At 39.6% G+C, this 25669-nt stretch overlaps 2 protein-coding genes across 2 annotated transcripts in view; one reads left to right on the top strand and one right to left on the bottom strand.

The window, feature by feature from the left end:
- LOC308390715 (protocadherin-15-like) overlaps positions 1 to 25669 on the bottom strand; it is a 240722-nt gene that overhangs the window by 204476 nt on the left and 10577 nt on the right. Inside the window, exon 2 of the mRNA XM_080872975.1 lies at positions 836 to 986. Within this exon, the coding sequence (XP_080729101.1) occupies positions 836 to 968 (133 nt within the window). The 5' untranslated portion in view covers positions 969 to 986. The remainder of the gene's footprint in view (positions 1 to 835; positions 987 to 25669) is intronic.
- On the top strand, positions 19314 to 23091 carry LOC308390770 (uncharacterized protein). Its single transcript, XM_080873043.1, has 4 exons — positions 19314 to 19494; positions 20299 to 20493; positions 20582 to 20658; positions 20915 to 23091. Exons 1-4 carry the CDS (start codon positions 19465 to 19467, stop codon positions 21552 to 21554), a joined length of 942 nt encoding a protein of 313 aa, XP_080729169.1. The 5' UTR covers positions 19314 to 19464; the 3' UTR covers positions 21555 to 23091.

Raw genomic sequence — 25669 nt, 5'->3', positions numbered from 1 at the left:
TGCTTTCGTGATATTTAATGGATCGGATTACATTTTTTATTTTTCTCCGATATCCGATCCAGTAATTTAGGTCAGTATCGGACCGATACCGATACGTAATATCGGATCGGTCCATCTCTAGTCATAAACAGACACGAGCAACTGAGATGAACTGTGGCAACTCCTCCAAGACTTTACCTGCTGGACACGTTGAACAACTGTGTTTACGTGTAAAACCCAAACACCAATAAAGCTATTACTTTTCCATATGCAGCCTCTTCAAACCACCATATTGGTATTTCAACAGCAGAAATATAGTTTGGTCTGCTGAACCAAGGTGCAATACAGTACTTTGAGCCATGACAATAATTCAGCAAAAAAGAAAAAGAAAAAAAATCATCATTATTTTATGCATAATTGAGATAAAAATTTACTTTTTTCAGGGTGAGCAGGGAGGACTATCGCTACATGGTACACTGCATGTAAGTCATAAAATCAAAAAGAATCAATAACCCACGAAGCGTGGCTTAAGCAGATGGTATTAATTCTGAAGTACTGGCAGAAATGGGTATAAAATGTAATATAAACAGGAAAAAAGCTGCAGTAGATGTTAGAATAAAAAGTAAAAGCGATTACATTCAAGATCCCCAGACAAGACCTTGTCACACATGAAATCATGAAAGAATAAAAAATCCTGCACTTTACTACCTAAAATAAGCCTTGACTCAAAAAAGTCATGCACAGTGCTGATATTAAAGCAGACTGAAGTACTGAATGAGACACATGAGACAAAACAAAGAGACAAAGTGGAGAGGGAGGACAGTGATCAGGACATGCAAAGAGAAACTCGCTTTACCTTCCGTGTCTTGGCCAAGGCAGGTTGATAGCATCAGCAGATACAGGACTCCCATTCCTGTTACACTTGACCATTTGCACCAGCCCCATGACAGCGGCCCCGTTAAGCGCATTCTAACCATCTTCACCACCATGCTTCACCAAGCATCCAGCTGGGCGAACAGAGAGAGACAGAGCAGACAGTTAGTCCCAATCAACTGATTCACTTTTAGCTGTGCAGTGTGCAACATTGAAAGCAGCAGCATAAAAACATCTGGTGGCCTCACTCATTGGAAAATAGAGAAGAAAAAAAAATTCAAGTAAATTGCAGGTGTTGCCTTTATGTAATGCCTGACCCGTACCCAGGGTCTCAGTGAAATGCAATCTGGAAGCATATTTAGAGATTCTCTCCACAACTAAAAGAAACAGGCAGCAGGCAAAAGGAGTTGCAGAGCATTTGATTGCAAGTCTTCTGAGAGAGCAGAGAGACTCTGCAGAGGGTTATGGATATGGTTAAGCTTAGATTAATGTAATGTGAAAAACACTTCACCTGCAATCTACTCCCTTGCATTTGAATCTCAGCTTACCAAGTTTGACTTCTTGGAAATGGATGCACCGATTTCCCATCCCTTCAGTAGAAAAAGACACTTTCCATATTGACATCGCCCTCCATTACATCCCTATGGGTGAGACATCATCCCAATCCAAAGCTCAGATATCATTTAATATTCGTTTTGTGTCTGTACCTCACAGCCACTTCGTGGCAATCTAACATCTTTGATCAATCGTTGTGCTCGTGCATGAAAGCAAATGATTGTTTCACAGGGATTGCCGCCACAATGGGAAATATAGAAACCCGTGGATGATGAGAGGAAAGGAAATATTTTTGTGCAGTGTAAAATGCCAGTGGTGCTAACAACATTTCAGATCTTGCGGTGGAAAATGTGCCACATTTGAAATGCTCCACAGAAGAGCGGAGAGATATATTAAGCTGGCGTGCATGCAGTCTTGTCTGTGTGTGTGCATGTGTGTGAGTGTGTTTTAACCACTTAGGATGAGATTCATTAAATGTCATAGTGAGAACACAGAGATGAAGGGGAAAAAGTTTCTTTGAAGTTAAAGAAACATTTGTATACTGTCTGACTCTGTGTGTACATATCTATTAATTGGTCTTGGATTGGTTTGTAGCAGCATCATTTAAAGTGAGTTCAGTTAAGTACAAGGAAAAACATCTTTCAGTCACTCACGATACTGACACACAACTCTACATTAATCTAAACACTCTCAGTCAAGGGTGAGCCACACCTAAGCTCTCTTATGTATGATCTAAGGTCTGGTAACTGTCTGTTAATGTTCAAACCCTTGCAATTTTAGCTTTTAATTGAACGCAGTTCCTACAAATCAGATAGATATTTGTTAAATGTCACGGCTTAAACACAGAGCTGAGTACAAGGGAAATTCAAAATAGCACTCATAATATCAAATCAAGCACCTCCATGCTGTGCTTTCATCTTTCTATCAGAGCTGTAGTGTTTTTCTGCACAAGGTTTCAGTTACTTACATCTGTAGCTACAGAGGACGAGTCAAGCGCCGACACTGACGGTGTCTCTTGTTAAAAGTTCATTTCTCCCAATCATGGAATTCAATTACGTGAAATATTCGAGATAGTGAACTATAATATGCAAGCACCTTACCCTTGTTTCATTCTTTATCTGCTTAGTTTTGCAGTCACACTGAGAACATTATTTAATCTGCATAAAAAATTAACCTGAGCAGGACCTTAATATACTGATACTGAACTCAACTAGGCTTATTCAGTTAGGACAACATTAACTGCTCCTCATCATGCAAAATCTGCTGTCTGTTTAATTAGAGACTAATTTATGAATCTCCCGTGGCAGAAATTCCTGTGACAGAGTCAAATTACTTTTGCCCAACCCTCTGAGTGGAGATAAAGTTGGCTGACAATGAAAATAAAACTGTGATATTCCACCAAACCTCTGAGGGGAAACTCTGTAGTGACTGGGACTTGAACTAAGAGCAGCTTTATTTAACAAGTGCCTCTTAGACTAAATGATTCTCATAACCGAGTATGACATATTAATAACAAGTTTTTCCAGCTCTACGCGCGTACGTTTCCAGCTTTAGAAATGACAGTGTCACAGCAAGCCTGCAGGAATCTTAAAGCTCCTTGGATATTGTAGAGACATGCTGTCTCAACAGAGAAAGGATGTCTCAGCTTCAGAAGAGGGAGCCAGAACAATGCCCCAGGGCCCAGAAGGTAAAAGCAGCCCAGTATTAAGCGGGCACTACCACACTGCAAAGAATGCATATATTTGCTGTCAAGTCCTGGATCTTCTTGGGAGCCAGAGCTGAACTTTATGTAGTTTACATTTTCCTTATGAACTGAATTTTAGCTGCACATATTTACTCAATTATTCCAAACTCCACTAATTAAAAATAAGCGGAGCTTCTGAAAAGTTTTGCTGGCACTGGTCGTGCTGGAAAGTGTATTATTGTATGTGTGGGATCGCTTTTATGGCAACAAGTGTCTTTTAGCAGCATTTTAAGTGTTTAACAAGCCAAAGCAAAAAAAAAAAAGTTGCGTAAAAGAAGAAGAGAGCGGAATGAATGCACTGTCAGGACTTTAGATTGGAGTGGTTGTGTCAATGAATTTGCCGAGCATAAGGTCGAAAGATGAAGTACTGATGGGTGAGCAGTTCGTCTTTCTGCTTTTGTAAAGAATTCATGTGTGGAAAAACTGTAAAAGATCTAGAAGTTGATCCACTGGAAATGATTCTTGAATGAAAGATTCGATAATGAGGGATTCGCTTGTTTGGAAGGTTACCCCATCCGGTCAGTCTGTGGGGACCTGTGGTTAATGGGCTTCTCCATTTTTTCCCCCCATGCCTGTAGACATCACAGTTGTCTTTCTGTTACTTTAGCAAGTTGCATTTACTCCAGTGTGATGTGGTGGTATGTCAGCCCCGGGGCCAGTCACGGAGGTGTTAGGCCTGTGGGCAGTTGGGTCTAATTTTTATGAGTCCTAAATGTTTCAAAACTTTGAGTGCACATCTTACACACATCATTGTTTTCATCCTGTACATTGACACAGTGCCTCTTTCTATTAAATATGCAGACATTTTCAGAGCTTCTCCCCCTTCTAACATGAACCACCCAGATCAATCAAAGTTTGAACCAAAACTGCAAGCGAGGCAGCTGTTTATTCTTTTCTTTTTTTTTTTTAAAGGGCCAAACAAAATTATGCCAGTGTGTTACATAATGACATACAGAAGTCACCGATAGAGGGTGAGAGTCTAAACAATGCAAACTAGCCAGGACTGTTTGGACACGAAGGAACCTTTATAGTGGAATTTCAGCTGTGCAACTGTGTTTAGCTATTAAAAATCCTATAAAATGCATAACAAAACTGAAAACCAAGCAATCAAGTGAGCACACTAATAAACTATAGTGTCAGTTACTCAGAAAACATCCACAAAGTAAAATAAGCTAAAGGAGATAAGTTGCTAAGCGACTGTCTTGATAGATTTTATGTGTGTATTTATGAATTGATTCATTGCACTTAAATACATACTGCACAATGTGATTAACTGAATCAATTAATCATATTCTGCAGCTAAATTGTGTGGCGGTTTGCACTGTGCATAACAAAATGCCAGCTCACTTTGCTGCTGTTAGTGGTGCTAGCGCTAGCAGGCTTTTCTTCTTTGCATCCATGCCCTTCTGCTCAATGTAGTGTTGCATTGTTCAGATTACAAGAGAGAATATGGCAGTTTACTCTACCACAGCCAAAATACAGGAGTTGGCTATCTGTGTCCTTTCATAAATAGCCATGTTACAGTCATAGCTAATGCTTGTGTTTTATGTTTTTGTATAGTTGCTAAAAGCAACTGTGAATAATTATTTAGCCGGTTAGCTCCATTAGCTCCCTGTTAGTAACCACTATCTTCAAAGCAGTCTCTTCCTCCTCTTTGCCTGCTTAGATCAGCTCTCCTTTCACCTTGCTTGTTTACAACCTTCCATCACGAAGCGAGCTGCTGCTGTTTGCTGGGACTAGAGGCAGTTTGCTGAGTAACATCTTACAACTGATAGTTTATTGCCATTAACAATAATAAAATATGATACCAGCAAGTATTTCTGGTGCTGACTAGTAAGAGAAGGAATGCTCTAATCATCTGCTTGCATTCACCCTTAAAAATCATGGCATCATTCATTAAAGCTGATTAACCTCCTTAGGGAAGCATGGATGTCATATTATGATCCTGATAAAACACCAAAGAGCACAAAAGGTGAGTTTGAAGTGTATTTAAATGACAAATGAAACACAAAACATAATTTGTCAGAGTTATAAAGTATTAGTGGATTTTTTTTCAACATAATTGGGTCAATTTTATATCATAAATTTAATCCTTTTTCCCCAATAATCAACCACAGGTGATGCTATATTCAAGGTTCTCAAATAACCTTAACTCCTAACTCCTAGCAAAATCCCATGATGCATATTTAATTTGTACATTGAGCAACTACAAGCATACAGATATCCTAAAGCGTACAGGCTAAATATGTCATGGCATTTATTATGGACATGATGTGTATAAGCATAGCAGATACAGTATGCAAATGAAATTTAGATGTATTTTGAATAATAGCTGTCATCAGTTTCCTCTAAAAATGGTTTAAAAAATAAAACGTGCTTCAGGGTCAAGATGTTACTTTCGATTAAGTATGTAGCCACTCAACAACAATTATTTTAATTGTCACACAAACAATAATGAGTCACAGTTGCCTTTGAAGCCCAGTCACCCTTTGAAGTGAGACTCTCATAAGTTAAAATCACCGAGTTCATAACCTCAAACCTTAACAACCATGGCAGTATTAATCGTAGGTATAGAGTTGTGCTTTATTAGACGTCATATTAAAAAGATGAACTCTGACTTTGAGGTCAAGGTCAATGAGATTAGGTGATAAAACTGTGGTATCAGTTCGAAAACCCGGCGTCACCTTGTACTCAAGTTATCGCATTGACAAACTTGGGTGAGTAAGTGCTTAGGGGACAGTAGGAAGGAAAAACACCCTTTTAACAGGAAGAGGTAGAAGCAGGGTCAGGGAGGGGCGGTCATCTGCCGGCACAGCGTGTGGGTGAAGGAAGGAATGTTCCATGAATCATTCGGACATTAAAAATCCACCTAAGACATGAGCCAGTGCTCTGTCTACACAACATGACAGAAAACTTCATAAAGAGCCCATTTCAGATGGTATCTTTTGCATAGCCTATCACAAAGACACATAATTTGCTCAGATTTCTTTAGTTGAATCTATGAAAAATGTCAAAGATATCAAAGTTTGACAGGCACAAAACAGTATTTTTGCACCAACAAGATGATTCCCAAAGCGCTATCAGCCAAAAATCTGCCTTATATACTGGATTTCCACTTTTGTTTGCCCATGTTCCAATAAATTGCTGCACCTATTTCACATTCTCCTAGAAAACAGAAATGAAGGGGCTCAAAAGTTTTTTTTACAGTACTGTATTATCAACAGACATTTGTAATCAATAAATACTGATTTAATCAGAAGGTCTTTTGTTGATTCACTAAGCCTAAATGTCTACGCTGAATATGCAAACAAGATGGGGAAGTTCATCTGAATGAAAGCTCGCCTCAGTAAAAGAATATTACACTCTGCTTCTGCCAAGCAATATGACCCCAGCTTCCTGATTAAGTGTAGATCAATCACAATTAAAGAGATACAGACAGAAAATCCCAGCAGCTTTAATCAGAATTATCAGGCTTGAAAACACTGACAGGCTGTGCCACTTATTTTAAAGTGATATTGATAAAGTTAATGTGTCCCAAATTTGCCATCCACTTTAATAAATGCTAAATTTATGTTTAATTACAGAAAAAAAGGGAAAAAAAGGCTTGGAAATTATTATTTGTATCCATATGGCGAACTTAAATAGGACACACTTAAAAAAGAAGTCTAAGAGTGCAGAAGTTATTTTATGCCAGTTGGCTTTCCTGGTTGAATAAATATAACTTTGCTTTATCAGTGCTACAGTCAACTATACATGCAAACATGTGTTTTAGAGATTTAACGGTGGAATATTTGATCATAGAGCTAAAAACAAGGATTCTTTTTGCATCATGCATGACACAGAATATTTGATAACAGTTACTGAATGCACCTTTGCATTATAATCACACAGTACTAACACAGTGTTAATACCTGGCCTGCAGTCCACATCAAAACACTGCACTTGTTTTTTGCATAACTAGTTAATACACCAAAGTATACATTTTTTGGTTTATTTTAAGAGAAATGTGCCACATAGATGTTAGCTATATTGTGTCAAAGCTCATTTTTAATGCTTGTTCCTTGTCAGTGGTTGCCAGCGTTGTGCTAGTTGATGTAATAAAAGATGTCAGTACCAGACAATTACAGGGAATTAAAACAATGTTGCCCAGTCAGACAGCTAGACAGATATATCACAAAAAAAATCAATTTAAGAACAGCAACAATCCATCTAAGGAATTTCTTGTATCAATAAAAACACATTTTCATATACATTTTTGGACTCATCTCTGTGAAAAAAGAAGTTCTGGATCACAACTGTGAGACTCTTTCTGTGTGTGCATGTCTGTGTTGGGCTGAGTCGCTGCCTCATGTTTAATTCCCTAAAGTTGACAGAGCACTCTGGCAGACAATAGTAGGCCATGTTGTAAGCGTCAGTAACCAGGATGAAGTGTATTAGGGCTGAAGGCGCTTCTCCTCTGGTGGAACTTCAAAAACTTTTATTCCTCCAGAGAGGAGCGGAAATACACCCAGAAGAGAGCGAGCGAGCGCGAGAGAGACTCAGACAAAGGAAACGAAGAGGAAACGTGGAAATGCAGTGGAAACAGAAAAAGGAAACGGAGAAAACAGAGAACAAGAGGAGGGGTGGGTGGAGGGGGGGGTGGTGGTGGCAACAAGAGATTACTTAAGGAAAAAGGAAGCAAGAAAAAAAGAAGGAGACTTTGTCCATGTCAGTACTACACAGACAGAAGAAAAGAGAAAATAGGAAAGAGCCAGAGTCTGCGCCCTGAACTTTAAAGGTGACTGCTTTGATTCAAAGGTTTGCTTAATACCTTGATTTTTTTTTTCCATTTAGAGTTTCCATTATTCTGATGCATTTCCAAACCACTCTTTATCTGAACAATCAGTTACTGAACCAGCCTGCTTTAACCACGTATTGAGTGCTCCAAATGGTTACATTGCATTAGCAACCACAGCACATAGCTAATTAGCAATATTACATAATGGCTTTGTTTAAAGTGTTGCATTTCATCCTGTTTTTACACCAACGCAAAACCTACTTCTATTAAAAAAAAAAGTTAAATTTACCGCATTGCTTCAATAGGACACGTTAACAGACAATCCTGCTGCTTTTATGCCTCCCTGTCAGAACCTGATATTAACCAAGCAACCGAGAAGAGCATAAGTTATGACAATGATTCGTTTATAGCATCCTAAATAGCTAAAGCAGTTATCTAGATTAGTTATTTGTAGAAAATCAATAAATACATTTATGTGCAGCTATAATATATCTGAACAAGGTTAACCAAGCAAAAATTTGGATCCTGAATCACCATCGACTTCTAGTCTTTTCTCAGCATCTTGTCATGATTGACAAAAATACTTCCAAAGAGTCCAATATAGTTCTTAAACATCACCTTTGGTGTCCTTTTTATATTTTTTAGTAAGCAAAAGCTTCTATACAAGAATTGTCTTCTACCTTTTTTATTGATTCGTTTAAACTTTCTTTAAAAAAAAAGGAATAATAACATGGAAATACACTTAAGTGATGACTCAAACCCACAATTTTGAGTCCAACATTTTTCCTAAACCCTTGAAGTTTCTGTCGTCGTACCGTGACCAGTTTTGACCATAGAGATGATGTCAGGGTTTAATTTATGTGCTCCTTAAAACTCCTTATCAAATCTTCAGTAGATGGGCAGTTTCAAAGGCATTAAAATACTGGTGCATGGGACACTGTGAGCTTTTAAAAGCTCAGCTTAAAGGTGTGCTATAAATGATTTATGCTAATAAAAGTCTGTAAAAGGCACAATGACAACTGACTAGTTTTGTGAACTCAACAAGGGAAACAGCAAAGTGGCATTTTGGAAAGACAGGTGCCCATAAGACGCATTAAAGGCCTAGACCTGGGAGTCGATACATCACATGTTAACAAGAGGATACTGATCGCAGGGTGGGGAGGAAATAAGTAGAGGGTATAGCCAACATATTGGAAGGATAAAGAAGATAATAAGGTAGAAACAATGGCAAACAAAAAAGTTAAGGGCCCTAAAAACAAGCGAACAAATAAAACAGACAAGCTCTGGATTGGAAAAAACGAAAATTTGGGCTTTAAACAGATGCAATATTGATAGATAACATGTGTTTTGTTAAAAAATAGTAATATAAAGAAGCTACGTAAGTTAACCTGAAACAATAGGAGAAAATAGAGACGATGACATGCTGTCTCAAGTTGTTCAGCTCCTTTTTTGTTTGTGATCAGCTTCTTGTCGCTGCGTGTGACTGATGAGAGGTTCTCGCTGTCACTCTGACTGACTGTATATGTGTGTGCGCAGAAAAAGACAACAAATCAAAATATTTTCCTTTAGCTGTCATGACCGACATCTGACTGTCTTTTCTGTCAGTCCGTCTGTTTTGCCTGCCTGTGTTGCTTGTGTAAGTGTGCGTCTGTCTGTTTCTTTTTTCAGTGTTCTGTTTGCTTTGTATCTTTCACAGTTTCTATGCTGCCAAGACAAGAAATTTCCCTCTTATTTTCTGTTCCAACAGATGGCTGACAGCCTTACTGAGCAACTTACTGTGGGGTTTACTGTCAGGCTCAAGTGTGCTGGACAGAGAGCAAAATGATCCGCGACTCGTTGCTTGTAGGATGGTCTGTAACAGAGCCGTGGTGACAGGACGGCAAAACACAAAGCACGGTGACGTTTTTTTTTTTTTTTCCCCCAAATCCTATTGACTCAATAGGATTTCGTTTTTGTGTATCATTCAGTGTTTAAGTGGACTTTGAAACATAAAACAAAAGAGTAGCTTCCAATAATTCTGCACACGTAGACAACATTTAGAGTCTGCTTTTTGTTCCTTGCATAAGCTTGTATAATTCTATCAAATGAAGTCTAGAGAACACATATAGATGAGATTTACAGTAATACGTGCCCCTGCATTTGGAGTTTGAACAGCCATTAAACCACTTCGGTGGGATTGCAACATGCTGATTAGGGATATAATGCAGCAGCATCAGAGAGCACACACACACACACACACACACACACACACACACACACACACACACACACACACACACACACACACACACACACACATATCCACAGTGTTGACTAGGCTCATACCAGAGGTGGGACCAAGTCATTGTTTTGCAAGTCTCAAGTAAGTCTCAAGTCTTTATCCTCAAGTCTCAAGTCAAGTCTCAAGTAATGTCAGGCAAGTCAGAGTCGAGTCTCAAGTCACTGGTGTAAAAGTCCGAGTCAAGTCACAAGTCTGAAACTTTGAATTTCAAGTCCTTTCGAGTCTTTAAAAAAAAAAAAAAAAACGAAAAAATAATGTTGCAGTTATGCTAAATGTAAATATTAGACCATGTAATTTTAAAATCTGTGTTTTTCTCAACACATGACAAAATAGTGAACTTAGAAAATATACACAAATTGTGAAATTGCACCTCTTTAAAATGCAGCTCAATTAAACTTAGCTCCAAGAATAGTTTTCACCGACAGTTCTGAGATAAGCTGCATGTTATTCTTGGATGCGGTTGTAGGACCGGCTTTAAAATCGCATGACAAAAATATCATACACATTAAAAAAACTGTATCACCAACGTAGCCTGGACAACATTTGCTAGTTAGATGAAGTCAGCTATCTCATTGTAGCATATTTATATGCATATTTATAATCATACGGTTCTTGGAGTGAGTGCATACACTCATGAAGTTTAGTAACTTCAGGTCACTGCAACAAGCCCAGGTACAGTTTACCGACGGATGGGTACAGGACCTTGAAATGCACCGTGTAGAAAGTAAAGACCATCGTACGTATCATAAGTTTACCAGTCTCACAAATCGTCGTCATAAATACACATTCGTTAACCGTTTATTAATAGGACCTTTGAGCTCAACGGTAATTAATTAGTAGTGGAAATAATTTCTGGTAGCATCACAGAAATGTAGCAGTGACAATAACACTGTATGCTGTAATCGCACTGGGCAATTAGTGATACAAAAAACCTGTTTTATCCTGTGAATAAAAGTATATGTTTTTGTCAGTGTACCATAATAACAGAGGCGAAACGCAATATTGTGTCAGGACAATTCACTATTTATGCACAATAAACAAAGGAGCATAGCGCGACAATTTCTGTTCAGCGCCAGACTTGCTTGTAACCTATATCACCAGTTATGTTGTGAAAATGACGCATTAACTACAACAGCAGACTGACCTTTGTGTAAATGCTTGGAGCAGACTAACCTGTGAGCTGGAGGGTTCTGGGACGTTATATTTGACCTTTGAATGGCTGCAATCCAGGCCACCCGTCGCCTCTTTGTTACTTCGGAAACATGGCTCGAACAATTTCTCTTCAACGAGGTAATCCGATAACAACCGATCTCTTTACCCGTCGGCTTCCCGTGGCTGTCATGCGACCGGCTATTGCAGTTAATAATACAACAGCTTCTTGTGTTTCTTTTTATCGCTGTATAACTGATTTTAATTGAAAGCCTGCGTGCGCTAGTACCGCTTGCCACGAGTTCCCAGAATCCTTTGCGGTTCTACCCGTGAATGACGTCACATTTTCAATCTCTATATAATATGCATGTTAAATTTTATATTTGGGGTAAAATATCAAGTCTTTTCAAGTAAACCGGTTCAAGTCCAATTCAAGTCCCAAGTCATTGGTGTAAAAGTCCAAGTCAAGTCACAAGTCTTAGAACATTTTTTCAAGTCAAGTCTAAAGTCATAAAATTAATGACTCGAGTCTGACTCGAGTCCAAGTCATGTGACTCGAGTCCACACCTCTGGCTCATACTGTTCTGCCAATCTCAGCAAGTGTCACAGGGACAGGCGGCACCTGCTAGTGTGAAGAAATGGTAGCCAAATAACATCATTTCCCTTGCTGCGCCCAAGTGGACAGAGAAAAATATTTAGTAAGAGACAGAAAGTAAGCACATATTTTCAAACTGTTTTTAAAGCCTCTGGTCTTAATGCTAAGGTTCTGAATTGATAGTTTTCAATAAGTGAAAAAGAGTTTCAGAACAAGAAGAAACAAAAACTCCCAGATAAAGGAAGGTGCAAATATATATATATATATATATATATATAAGAATGCAACCTAAGGAACTTGGAAAGAAAAGAATCTGGACTTCTTTAAGTTTCCTTGAAGACGTTTCACCTCTCATCCGAGAAGCTTCTTCAGTTCTAAGAGTAATTGGTGAAGAGTCGCAGATTTTAAGCCCTATGGGAGTGTCCCCAGCAGGGTCATGAACGCCCTATTGATCCTCTACCTAATCACATGAGCTAAGGTGTGAAAACGGGTATAGGTCACAATCAGCCAAGGTTTTGGGTAAACCCATTATGAAATCTGGCCCCACCCTAACACGTGATTTCCTGAGGTCAGATGGCCCAGGATGTGAGTGGGCGTAAGCCACCGCCTCTGTTCAAAGAGGGCCATTCACAGTGGACATGGGTGGCTTCTTTCACTCCTCTTTCAATGAGCAGTGCAGTTCCATGCTCCTTTTATTATCCAGGGTAACAAAGTTCTGTCTGAGTAGAATAAAAATACTCGTAGCCAAAAGGCTTCTACTCAAACAAGAGCAGAAAAGATAAACAAAGGCAGGAACAGAGCCCAATAAATAAGTTTATAAGTAAATAAGGAAAATGTAAAAATGCAATAAAGTTTTCCTTTTATTGCTAGTTAAAGCTAGCTAACTGTTTGTATAGCAGTGAGATGTTTTAATGCTCTCTTAATGCCACCTTTGAGCAAACTCTCACTGCAAACTCTCATTATAAGGCTTTCAAGTTTGTCTTCTGCTGCTTTGTGGGGTTTCATCTGTACTCAAGTTGCAATTTTTATATTTTCAGTGGCACTTGAAGCAGTATTGGAGCCAGAATACTAAAAGATAGGATTACACTGCCACGTATTCATGTCAACAAAAACTGACACTTGTCGCAGTAACATTACCTCAAGTGCTACCAAATGAATGAAGCAATTTGTAGAATTTGTTTGCATCTGCCTCAAAGGGTTTTCTAGATGTAATCAGTCTACTATTGCTGAGCTCGTGGAAAGCACAATAAAACAAAATGTAGGCTGCGGAAATATATGTATCGATTAGTTGTGTCAACCCAGAAGGAAAAAGAAGGAAATGGGCAATGCAGAACAACATTTGTGAATATACAACAAATTAACAAAGCCAGACAGCAGAGAGGGGCTGGAAGTGCAAACAGAAGAAGAAAATGAAAAGCAAGTTTGCATGGAAGCCAACTGAGAATGAAAAGATGAAAAGAGAAAAGATGACAAAATAAATATGGTAACTTAAACGAGGAACAGAATAAAAGATTCAAGATAAAAGAAAGCAAGAAAAGTAGCAAATATAAGTGTGTCACATTTTACAGGGTAATTATGCACTAAAGCATTAAAAAGCAGCAAGGTATAAACATAAGTGTTTCTTTTAATTATACTATATATTAGTAACACTATACCAGCAATATTATTTGCAGTCTTGAATTATTTAAATACAGCAGAGGTGGTAAAGCAAGACCAGTTTAAATTAGTGGGCACTAAGAGATCCAATGAGGGAAGTAAGGTCAGCTGAGGACAATTTAGCCACATATCCAATGTATTAATTCTTGACAGATAGATGCTGTTAACTAATTACCTCAAGGCAGTTATTGCCACAGATTGTATCTCAGTGTAATTCATGCGTTTACTCGCTGGTTTGTGGACTCGTGTTTTGAAACCATTATAGCATTTTGGTGGTTCTAGTCTAGTCATAGAGTTAGTCCTCAGCAACACAAGTCTTTAAACTGACCCCAGAAACCACTGGTTACCAGGGTAAAATGTGCATTTCCTTACTGGATGATTGGTTACAAACATGTATAGCCTTCCTGCTATTGCTTTGGTCCCTAGCAATGTTGTATTGCACTTTTTTAAGTTTTACTGTCACTCTTTCTGTCTGTAGACAAGATGGCAACAAATACAGACTGCAATTTGGTGGCTAGAATTTCAAAGACAGGAATTAAAAGCACAGGGGACAAAACGAAGGAAAGGCATTGCCAAAATAAAACAGGATGTAAAAAAAAAAAACCCACACAGCAGCAACAACATACAATACAGTGAGTAAATACAGTAATGCAATGGGAAAACAAGGAAATGAGAACACTATAAATACAAGAGTCTGTGACGAAAGAGGAAGCAAAATTTAACAGACTTAAAACAAGAACCTGACACTGTGGTACTGAAAAGGACCCAGACAAACTGCTGGTTGCATTAAGCACAATCAAAACCCATGTGGCTAGAAAGATAGTACGAGTCCTTCATGACAAACACCCACCTCTGGAACAGACACAATCATTGTGTGGTTGTTGAACTAATATGAACTGCAAAAAAGTGGTTCATACACCACTACTGTATTTAATCATTAACAATGAATAAACTCTGTCTCGCTTTGCTATAGTTTGCCTTTTGTCTCTCTCTGCTCTCTTCTCCCTCCCCTCACCCCCACCCAGTCAGGGTGGATGGGTGCTCCTCCCTGGGTCTGGTTCCTATAAAAAGGGAGTAAAAAAAAGGAGTTCTTCCTTCCCGCTGTCACCACAAGCTCACTGATAAGGTGTCATGCGATTACTGGGATTCTTTACCTTATAACATGAAGAACCTTGAGGTAACTGCTGTTGTAAATTGGCAATATATGAATAATTTAATTTAATTTAACTGAATTGCATGCCACTGCTTGCACATTTTCAGATCTTTTTAAACTTAACTACAAGCTGTCTGTCTGTCTGTCAGTGATCCTGCAGGCATGGGCATGTCTAAAGGGTGGAGGAGGGAGGATAAGCTCCGCTGGCTAATTGGGTTTAAAGTTATTACGACTACTTGGATGCTGCTAGAGCTGTCCTGAAAGAGAGTTTGTTATTGCTCATGATTGACACCCTTACCAAACAACCCCATACATATTTCATCTTGTACTGAAATTAAAAAAAAATCATCACTGGTGAGCTAAACAATGTGTCAGTATAGCCATAACCACTCCTGTGTCTTTGCTCTACATCAAAATATGAAGCCTATAGCTCCTTATTAGTGGACTGAACATTTATTTCCTGTCTTTCTTTAAGCCTTCATAATTTTTTTCCTTTTCTCTTCCTGGGCAGATCTTTGCAATGCATCACACAACGGAGCATAGTAATAGTGCATGTGCTGATGTATTCACATGTTGCCTCTCACATGTGAGGGAGTGAATAATGAGGCATGCCCCGTGGTTAACATGGAGTAAGTAGGTGTTAACTATGACAGATTGTGCTGCCACTAGTGACCATGGCTGATCAGTCAGATAGCCTTCACCTCCCTTCTCCTCAATTATTTCACAGTCACATAACTGTACGGGTGGCAATAAATCTCACATCTCATTTAATGTGGTTGATTTCACCTCTAATGTCATAGTAGGTTCAATTTCCCTCAGTCTGATACTTTTTTTTGTGTGAAAAACTCCAGCTAACAATGAGTGAGCTTGCAACAGAAGCACCACATAGACGTGCGCTGGTTGGGTTCCAAAATGAGATATTAAACATTTAAACATTCAAAAGTGGTACCTGCTTTATACTAATTGTTCAGTGTCCCTATTCACTGCTAAAAACAAGAAGAAGAGTCGATTGTTTTGGTTTTCCGTTTTTGTTTCCCTTAATTTAATAAATTGTATATTTTTATGTTTTTCTTTATTTAAGTCTGAAAACATTGTGTATAAAACCAAAATGATGAGTTTAAAGTGAGACTCTGAAATGTATTTATAAACTACTTTTGGTAAGTAATTGAAGACAAAAAAGCTAAACAGCTAGCATAAATTTATAGCCTGTAAAATGGGAGTCTGTAGGAAGGAAACCACTGTCACTCATTTATTGTAGGGCATACATGGAATGACATCTATCACAAGGAAATGTCTACTGGACTGTGACAGGCATCTATGATGGAAAAAAATGTGGGTTGGAATTCTTCTCTGTCTGCAGTGTTGCATTTTAATAGGCTACATGTTTCCCTGAAAATTCTAAATTCATTCACTTCAAGTCTACTTTGGTCTATTTTTGTTAACAGCAGGTATTCAGGAGTAATGGACACATTTATAACACGTTCTTGCAAGTAGCTGGCGTGGAGTCAAACCCATACCACTGTTAGCTCCGACCAGGGCTCTCCATTCTCACTGAATTCCCTACATTAAAATTTCAGACTTATATAACCTGCCTCTGTCAGCCTAGTGAACTAATTCCTACCCTCGCTGTGCAGACCTGACATACTGCCCTGGAACAGGCTTGCACTCAATCCACAGCTGCCAACACTGCTTAAACGTTGTCACCTGAGTCTAGCTGCAACGCTGCTGATCCAATGATCTGCAGAGCACTGATCGGCAAACACGGGACTTGGGCGCAAAGCTCTGTTTCAGTCATTATTTCATAATTTATTAATGAAGTGACTGAATAAATTAGCAAATGTGTAATCCAGTGATTCCAGCTGGTGAAAGCAGATCCTGCGTTGTTATATGTTACAGTGTGTTAAAGAAGATTCGGATCATTGGTTTATTCCCATCAGAGAGTTTTGATATTAAATAATTTGTGAGAATATTTACACTAAACACTTGACAAACAAGTGAAAAACAATTAAGTCAACAATAATGCAAAAGTGCTGTTGCCTCAAAGAACATATTAAAAACCCCTCAACTGCTTGCTTTGAAAAACAAGGTCATGAGTATTATACTGGATAGCAACAGAGAAACACTTACCATCTTCAAAACACTTCAAATCTGACAGCTTTGTTAAATATTAACAACAGCGGGGAGAATGAAGAATGGATGGGGGAGAGCACACGGGTGAACGGGTGAAAATAATTGGTCGTAAAGTTTTCGGTCGGTTTTAGGTTGCGGGAAAGGGAGCAGGAGAAAAACACAGAGAAGGAAACTGTTGGAGGGAAATAGGTGGCAAACTAAGCGTTTGCGTTTCAATTATCTTCTTAGTCACAGCGTGTTCATCAAACATGCATCAGCTCCTGTACATCAAAGAACATTAAGTTGCTAATGCTCTGAAAAAAGGAAAACAAATAAAGCCACTATCTTTTTATGTCGTGAAAACAAAGAGAGTATTGCCCCAGTTTGACACGACACAGCCGACAACACGGCTCAGATAACAGTCTGCTGATCCTACTAAAATCTTACTGCTTGTCTAGGATTCCACTTGATGCTCAGTCGTGCCATATATTGTCTTTCAAGAAAAGTCTGAATGAGGCTCAGTTGAAGCTACTCATTATAATACGTTATTATGTAAAGATATGTTAATTCTCGACAAGATGTTTTGTAATCTGGAATGTGGGGAATTTTAGCAGTAAGGGACTAAACAAAAGGTCCGCAACCTTCAAACTGCAAGGATTTTAAGAAGTCGCTGCATATTTAAGCTTGATGTCAAGTCTCCAAAACTGGCATTTAATATGAATATTTCCACAATTTGTCAATTTATGTTCTTGTGTATTACTTCGCACAAATTCTCTTTCCGTGACCTTAAAATATTGTAGAAGTAATTTAAAATGTTAAACTATTCTAATTAAATCACCGGTAAGAATCTGTAAGATTCGGTACTGAATAAAGATTGCCAAGCTTATTTCAGCTTCTTTGTGTTTTTATTTGTTTTCTCAACAAAGGAAAAGTCCAACTCCTAAATTATTAAAATTCATCCTGCAATGTGCAGCACATCAATTCCATGTTCTCAGTCCATTTGTCATCAGCATGTCCTGGTTCCTCAACGTGGTTGAGGGTCTCGCCTGGGGACCCTTACTAGTCACATACCCTGGCCCGTGATTTGAACCTATTGCCAACACATCCAGCAGAGGCACCAGAATAGGGGCGAAACTTGATTTAAGTGACTATGAGTGTAGCATGACTGTTGGTATTTCAGAAAACACCGATCTATTGGGATTTTCTCACGCATTTATTTCTCCAAGAAACAAAATACCCAGTGAGCGGCAGCTCTCTGGGCAAAAATGTCTTGCTGATGAGAGAGATCACAGGAGAATTGCCAAACTACTTTGAGCTTACAAGAAGGTAATTACAACTAACTTAGACAGAAAAGCATTTCAGAATGCACAACATGTCAAACCTTAAAGCAGATGAAGCACCCCAGGTGCAGCTGAGGCTACAATTCACACAGGCTCAGCTGAAGATTGGAAAAATGTTGCCTGGTCTGAGGAGCCTGCGTACTGATTGCAGAATTCGGAACAAGATGAGTAAACAATATGAAAGCATGGATCCATCCTGCCTTGTAACAATGGTTTGAGCTTGTGGCAGAGGTGTAATGGTTGAGGGATCATTTCTTGGCACACTTTCAGCCCCTCAGTACCAACTGAGTGTTGTTAAATGTGCCCTTTGAGATGATGAGATGAGATGAGATAGCCTTTATTTGTCAGTTGCAGGTCTTTTGCCCACAACCGAGATGACAGACCTTGCCGACCGTACATACAATACACAAACATCACATTGGGGAGACAGGTCAGGCTAAGCAGCGAGGAAAAAAAACATCGAAATGTGTAACACAAAGGGATAATATAGGAATGCACAGGTATCAACACACCATAGCACAATAAACACAGACAAGCAACATGGGAAAGTGTTCCAGTGTGTACATCTGATCTGGGACCGCTGCAATCTTCGACTGCGCCTCCAGCTGACTCGATATCCACATCAGAGGTAAGCGTTGGAGGTGGCGTTGGATCCGGGGTAGGGAGGGTGATGCGTCAGTGAGCGCTTATCAGTATCAGTATATGTATGTATGTGCGCGTCCATAGTTCAGCTGAGACAGTGTCCTTGGCCCTGCCAGGCTAAGTAAACAGTCTTCCAGCCAACCCAGGTGGCCTTGCATGGAATGGGAAGGAACAGACTCAACACAGTCGTTATCAGGGAGTTTTTGTTCGGCTCCAGCCTTGAGCCCACAGGTGGCGCCGAAGGGGTAGCCGGATTATGATGGTGATTTTTCTTTTGCAAACAACTCATGAGAATTTCAAAGCTGTTCTTTAACACTCCGACACAGGTCTCTCAATCTCCCGTTGGAGAACCGCGAGCTTCCCCATGATGGTATCAAACTTTCGTCCCGTGGTGTTGTCATTCTTTTGCTCAGGGAGCCAATGGACTACTTGCACTAACACTTCCGCGTTCTATGTAGTCCTGCCCCAGTGCTTCCGGTGCGGTTAAACCATGGCGACGTTCTACACTCGCTGCCTACAAGAGCTCCCAAAATTGAACATCACCGATGTTCATCGGATTTGCAGAGTGATGACTACCCCCGCCAGCAAATTAGATAAAGGATTTAAGTTATATGCTGCATCATATATACACAACTACGAAGGTAAGAAAACGTAAATTAACCGACAAAGAAACGCTAGCTAACGTCAAATGCAAACACTACGTTACTCCGCTATGTCCTTCATTTGATGTCAGTTCTCTACATTACATGTTTTCTTAAACGGCGTTTTATGTCGTCCTAAACTATAGTTGAGGTTTTCTTAACTAATGTCACTTTTGTAGTTAGACACTGTTATAATGGCGTTAGGTAGTTGGCTAACTATGGAGGTAGTTAACTACCTAATGCTACTCTTGCTAAGTGTAAAATATATATGTTTAAGACATGCTGAAATGAGTAATACAGAAATAATGCTAATGGTACTTGTATCTTTATTCAGTGTCCAATAAAGACAGGTTGTCAGGGGAGGTCGGTGTGAGAGCCCTGTGCTACAGGTCAATGAGGAAGAGTGAGGCACCACACAGACTAAGTGTAGGCAGGAAGCTGTGTAAAGTTGTTAATCCCCGTTCAGTGGGGTTCAGTTCATTTAAGCATTAGTTAAGTTCATTCCTAAAGGCCCATCAACTTGAATGTTTTCCTTGTTTCCCTGCTTTATCACTCCTAATTTGACTAGTCAGATAGTTAAATCAACGTGTGTTTGGGTGATCAGAAACATTTGACAACAAGTTAATACTGCAAATATACACAATCTAAGTTATTACAGTTATCAAGCATGGTTAAGTTGTTTTAATAGGGAGAGAAGGAAACACTAAGCATTCAGGAGGGTGCGTAACCATAACACTGAACTATGTTCCTGTTCAGCTCTTCCATGAAGATGTTACATTTTTAATTTTCGTTCTTTCTTCTTAGATTAAGCTTCTGGATTCATCGCCGGTGATACTGACACATAGCCAGTGCTCCTGTGTGGCAGGCGCTGTTATGTGCAATCACACAGTGGCACTGCTCTTCCAAACAGCACACTACTCACAACTCAGAGTGCCGGTTGTCCCCCCTGTGCATAGCTGCACGGAATCTGAACAGCAATGGCACAAGCCACGGACAGTGGTAATTTAAATGAGGTTAAAGTTTTTGAATTAGTCCATGTTTACATATGAACAGCAACACCATCCATAGTAAATGTGTCTTCTGTTAGGGTGTGAAGCCAGGACCCATCAACTCCATGATCTTCACTAAGCCGGTACCAAATAGGATGGCCCAGACTGGAGTACGGTAATTACATTTGTAAAATTTGGTTTCACGTGTTACAAATGTATGTTGCTATTTTTTTCATACATACATGTGTCAGAATAGGTATTAATTTACATACAACATTACACTTTCTGAAGACGGCTAACTCAGTCATGTACATATACATCCCAGTCTCTAACTTATGCACCACTGTTTTACACCTTTTAGTTTTTAGTTTAGTTGTTGTTCAGTATAATAACCTTCTCCCTTACATTATTGTCATTGATGTTTTCTTTAGGAGTGGCTTCTACAGAGGCATGGTGGGTCCGTTACCAGATCCCTGCTTGTTCAGAATAACGGAGGCATATGCAAAATTTAATATTGAGGACAGGCCACTTGTGACCACAATGAACATGAGACCTGACAAGCCCCTTGTGGAAAGTGCCTTTGGGCTGGTGCAGGAGGGCAGTGTTCTGTCATATCAGCAGCCGGTTTTGACAACCCCGTACATCACACTACACCGCGATGCACCACCAACACCGCACTTGCCTCTGGAGGGGTATGACATCTTGCCATCAGATTGTGTGTTTGTGTGCTCAGAAGAAGAGCTTCTGCATCTGAAAAGCTTGTCTGTAACTCTGGAAATGGCTCACAAAATAGAGGAAGCTACACGTGAGCAAAGCTCTTCGTCTGAGTGGCATCAGCTCCGCAGGCCCAGAGTGACTGCCTCTAGGTTTTGGGAGGTGTGTCACGTCAGAGGCCAGAGCTCGGCCGAGTCACTAGCAGAGCGTATATTGAAGGGAACAAGGCAGACAGCAGACATGAGGAGAGGAACTGAGATGGAGCCTGCAATAGCAGCAGAGTATAGTAGGCTAATGAATGTTAACTACTCACCCTGTGGTCTGGTCATTCACCCCATTGCTTGCTGCATCTCCTGATGGTGTTGTTTTTGACCCCAATGAATACCCCCAGTTTGGCTTCGTCGAATTCAAATGTCCCAATGTACAAAACTTTATTGACTGCAAATATGTGCAGATGGAACGTGGTGCCCCTAAACTAAAAAAGAGCCACGCATATTACTGGCAAGTGCAAGGACAACTGCTCATCAGTGGGATGCAGTGGTGTGACTTTGTTGTGTGGGCACAAGAGGACTACCTAGTGCAAAGAATATACATGGATACAGATGTGCACAATGCAATCAGAGAAAAGGCAGACTATTTCTTTTTTTACATATATATGCCAAGATACCTGTGTTTGAAAAAATGAACAGTAAAAACATAGCAAAAAGAAAAACAGATCCTTCAGGCTGGCTGGAACAAAATAACTGATGTTTTATTTTCAATATATTTCATGAATTCTTTTGTTGTTACATGTTACCTTTATGTGACATCAATAAACTGTTATTTAAGCAATGGCATCAATTTAATTTTTAAAAACACACATTAAAACGTTGAATTTGTGCAGAACTTATTTACATGGTAAGTATTTAAAACTCCATGCCTAGCATACTGATATACATTTAGACAATAACACAACTGAACTGTAGAAAATGATAAATGGTATTTTTGATGTTCCAAAAGCTCAATGTCACTTGTGATTTTAAAACGATTTAGTGATTTACTTTATAATTTTGATAAACAGTTTTGTTGAATCTGAATAGTAATATAGTAATATAATTAAACAGTATTATTAACATTAAACATTTGCAATGAATTTGAATTATCAATAACTGAAACTCAACTATCAGCACTCAAGTACCAGTTCTGTAATCAAGTATTGTCAGCTGAGAAGGAAGAAATGCAACTGTAGTGGCCTCAGCTGCAGGTCATTTTCCATAAGTTACTTGTACTGGCACTGGTGTCTTGGGAAAAATCCATCTTGTCTCACTTAACCCATTTTTTAACTAATGCTGTGTTCTGGTAATTTGACAGCATACATGCCACTGCAAACAGTTGGTTGATATTATAAACATGTGACATGGTAATGATGCTATCAAAAAGTTTGTTCTGTTTGATCCTCCTAATGACTCGCTCCACATGTACCCTGAGTCTGGCTATGGCCTGCGTCTCCTTAACCTGGTATGCTGGCATCTGCTTCTCCTTAGATAGAAAAGGTGGGCAGTACACTTTGCATTTACAACAATCAGTGATTAGGAAGCCCTTATCTACCATCACTGCCATGTCTTCAGTCAACTTCTCAGCAATGCCTGATTGTTTGAATAGTTCCTTGTCACTAACCGAACCAGCATACAGATTAGAGATGAATGTCACTGGACCATGTGGAGCTATGCCAACCAGGGCTTTCATCGTACAGTGGGATTTGTACGAAGAGTACATTTCACTTTGGAGAAGTGGTGAGGATGGTGTCTGACACCTCAGCTCTGTACAGTCAAGGATCATCTGGGTGTCTGAGAAATCTTTGAATTCCTCAGGGAGGTAAGCTTGCACTTCTTCACGTGTAAGCCAGATGCACTGAGACCCCAGTGAGTCATAGGATACTGAGTCATAATGTACATAATGTAATGTTATTGTACATAAATACAATAACATTACACCTCTAGTTCTAACTACCAACAAACCCATAACCTACTGTTGATGTGCGTGCAGGTGTCAACACTTCTTCGTTCCGATTGGCAGCTGACTTGGCTCTTGAAACCCGGATCATTTTATAGATGCAAGGCTCAATCAAAACCCAGAATGCCATCAAATGATCATAGCTTGGAAATCTATTCACGAGAGAGCCATACATCGTGTCAATCATTAATTAACATTACACACTGACATAAAAATAATGTGAACTGTGACAAATATGCTAATGGTATGCTGTATAAAATAGTCTGATTAAGAGTATTTGGTGTTGTATTTTACCTGTAGCATTAGGATATCGTTTAAATACTAAAGCATCTACATAAAACATACAATCAGCAGAGAAAAAGTAAATTTCTATTTTGTTTTCATTAAGACTGGAAAAACTTTCGAAATTTAACTGATGGTGACCTTGGTATATTTTAAACAGTTAGCTTGAATAGAACTTAGATGTACCTGGTATAGAATCGGATGTCAGTGTCGGAGCCAGCAAAACGCTGTAACCCAAATTCTCGCTGGACACGTAACTCCTGTATTTCCTTCCTCAGAGTCTCCACGTCTTTGGACAGGTCTTCTGCAGCTGATGCAGATATGTCCAATGCAGACGGCTCAGAGACTGAGCAGTAGTCATGATCTCTTGTAAGACTTTGCTCTTCTTGATCGTCAGGAGGAACTAGTTCAGGGCGTCGCTCCGTTCTCTCCCAAACACTACGCCGCGGTGGTTCAACTTTATAGCCATTCCACTCAAAAAGTGTTGGTACAGCACCTTTAATAAGCCTCCTTCGACCATCGAGGGTTGTTGGCTCTATGAGTTGATCACTGGCAAAGTGTCTGCAGCAGACCCTGGTGTGAGAGGTAATCGTGAAATGATCCCGGCGTATATTTACCAGCCATTGTCTTCTCAAGTCGGAATGGGTCGGAAAGGCATGAAAACTTAGTATGCCGTTAAATTTGGCTGAAGCTGAACAAAGTGGGACACAGCAATGCTCGGAGTATTTCTTCTCCTGTTTTTGAAAATGTTCTGTTTTAAATACTTTCCTTTTTATACTCATTCTGAAGCGACATTAGCATAGCTACCGATAGATAAGCAAACGTACCGGAAACGCACAAGCGGTACTATTTGGAAACGGAAATACGTCACATGCCCTAGTGCAAGTAGTCTATTCTGAGAACTCACGACACAACGGAACCACAGTGTACCCATGTGATGGCTGCTTCCAGAAGGATGATGTGCAAAGCCTCAAACCTCAAATAATCTCTAATTGGTTCAATCAAATGGCCTCTACAGTCACTAGATCTCAGTCAAATAGAGCAGCTTTAGGGATGTGGTTTAATATGAGATATCATGGATGTGCAAACGTGCAGCAATTGCTATCACGTCAATACGGACCAAATCTCAGGAATGTTTCCATTACCTTGTTGAATCTATGCCATGAAGAATTAATGCAGATCTGAAGATAAAAGGGGGCCAAATCCAGTCTACATACACACGTGGGATTAAAAAAGGTTTTATCTATTTTTATATCGGCTGTGATTTAATAGCTGGTCTCTTTAGGTGTACGTGTTGGACAGATCCAGGTTAGCTGGACCTCCATTTCCATCTGTTATGTTGTGCCCTTTCAGCTAACACTCCACCAGCAGAAGCAAATGTGTGCAATTCCCAGAATGTCTAACTATTGATTTAACTCAAACCACTTTATTTACCACACAGGTCCAAATGAGTAACTGTGAAGGCGGCAACAGTATTACAATGTTTTCAAAAGTAGCTGGAAAAGTTTATGAAAAGTGAAACTATTTTGAAGCCTCCTGTGATCCAGTTTTAACTTTTTCGGAACAAAACTTTGTTGCTGGGCAATATTTAGCCGACTACACGAAAAGTAGAGTGAGCAGTGAGAAAAAAAAAGACATGGAAGAGAGGAGGAAGAGAGAGAGAGAGATGGTGGAATCAGTTTGATGCCAAGAGCTGTGCGCTGACCCTGATTAAATGCCTCCCCTAACTCACTGGGACCACTGATAAGACCAATACACTCTGGGCAGTGTGCGCGTTGTGTGTGCGTGCATGTTCAGGAGCCAGAGCAGGCGATAAGGTGTGTCTACACATGTGCATGCAGAAGATTGTGTGTGTGTGTGTGCCTATGATCCTGTGTGTCCCAACACCAATTCCCCTGTGTAAACATGCTGACCTGGCACAACACCAGTAGACACTTTGAAGTTGGCAATAGGCACTGTAATCTCCCTCCTTCTCTCTCTCACAGAGCCAGAGGGGAGACTTAACACTGGAAACCTTCTGTGGCTTAGCATGTGGCCGCGAACACACAGACGCCCACACACGCATACACAAAAACACTCTCTATTGTTGCAGATGGTTGTGTATTCTGTCCCTGACACACAGAAAACAGCAAATTAATCACAAATAAATGCATAAATAAATCAAATCTCACTCAGACCCTGTGCTTTGTTTTATTTAT

This window comes from Rhamphochromis sp. 'chilingali' (assembly GCF_963969265.1).
Source record: "Rhamphochromis sp. 'chilingali' genome assembly, chromosome: 22".
In the NCBI taxonomy this organism is placed as follows: domain Eukaryota; kingdom Metazoa; phylum Chordata; class Actinopteri; order Cichliformes; family Cichlidae; genus Rhamphochromis; species Rhamphochromis sp. 'chilingali'.
The sequence above is the reverse complement of the archived record's forward strand: the minus strand, read 5'-3'. Positions and strand labels throughout refer to the sequence as shown.

Coding starts and splice junctions, on each gene's coding strand:
- LOC308390770 (XM_080873043.1), top strand. CDS start 19,465: ATGCTGCATCATATATACACAACTACGAAG. Junction 20,494..20,581: donor GGCACAAGCCACGGACAGTG/GTAATTTAAATG, acceptor GTCTTCTGTTAG/GGTGTGAAGCCAGGACCCAT. Junction 20,659..20,914: donor ATGGCCCAGACTGGAGTACG/GTAATTACATTT, acceptor TGTTTTCTTTAG/GAGTGGCTTCTACAGAGGCA.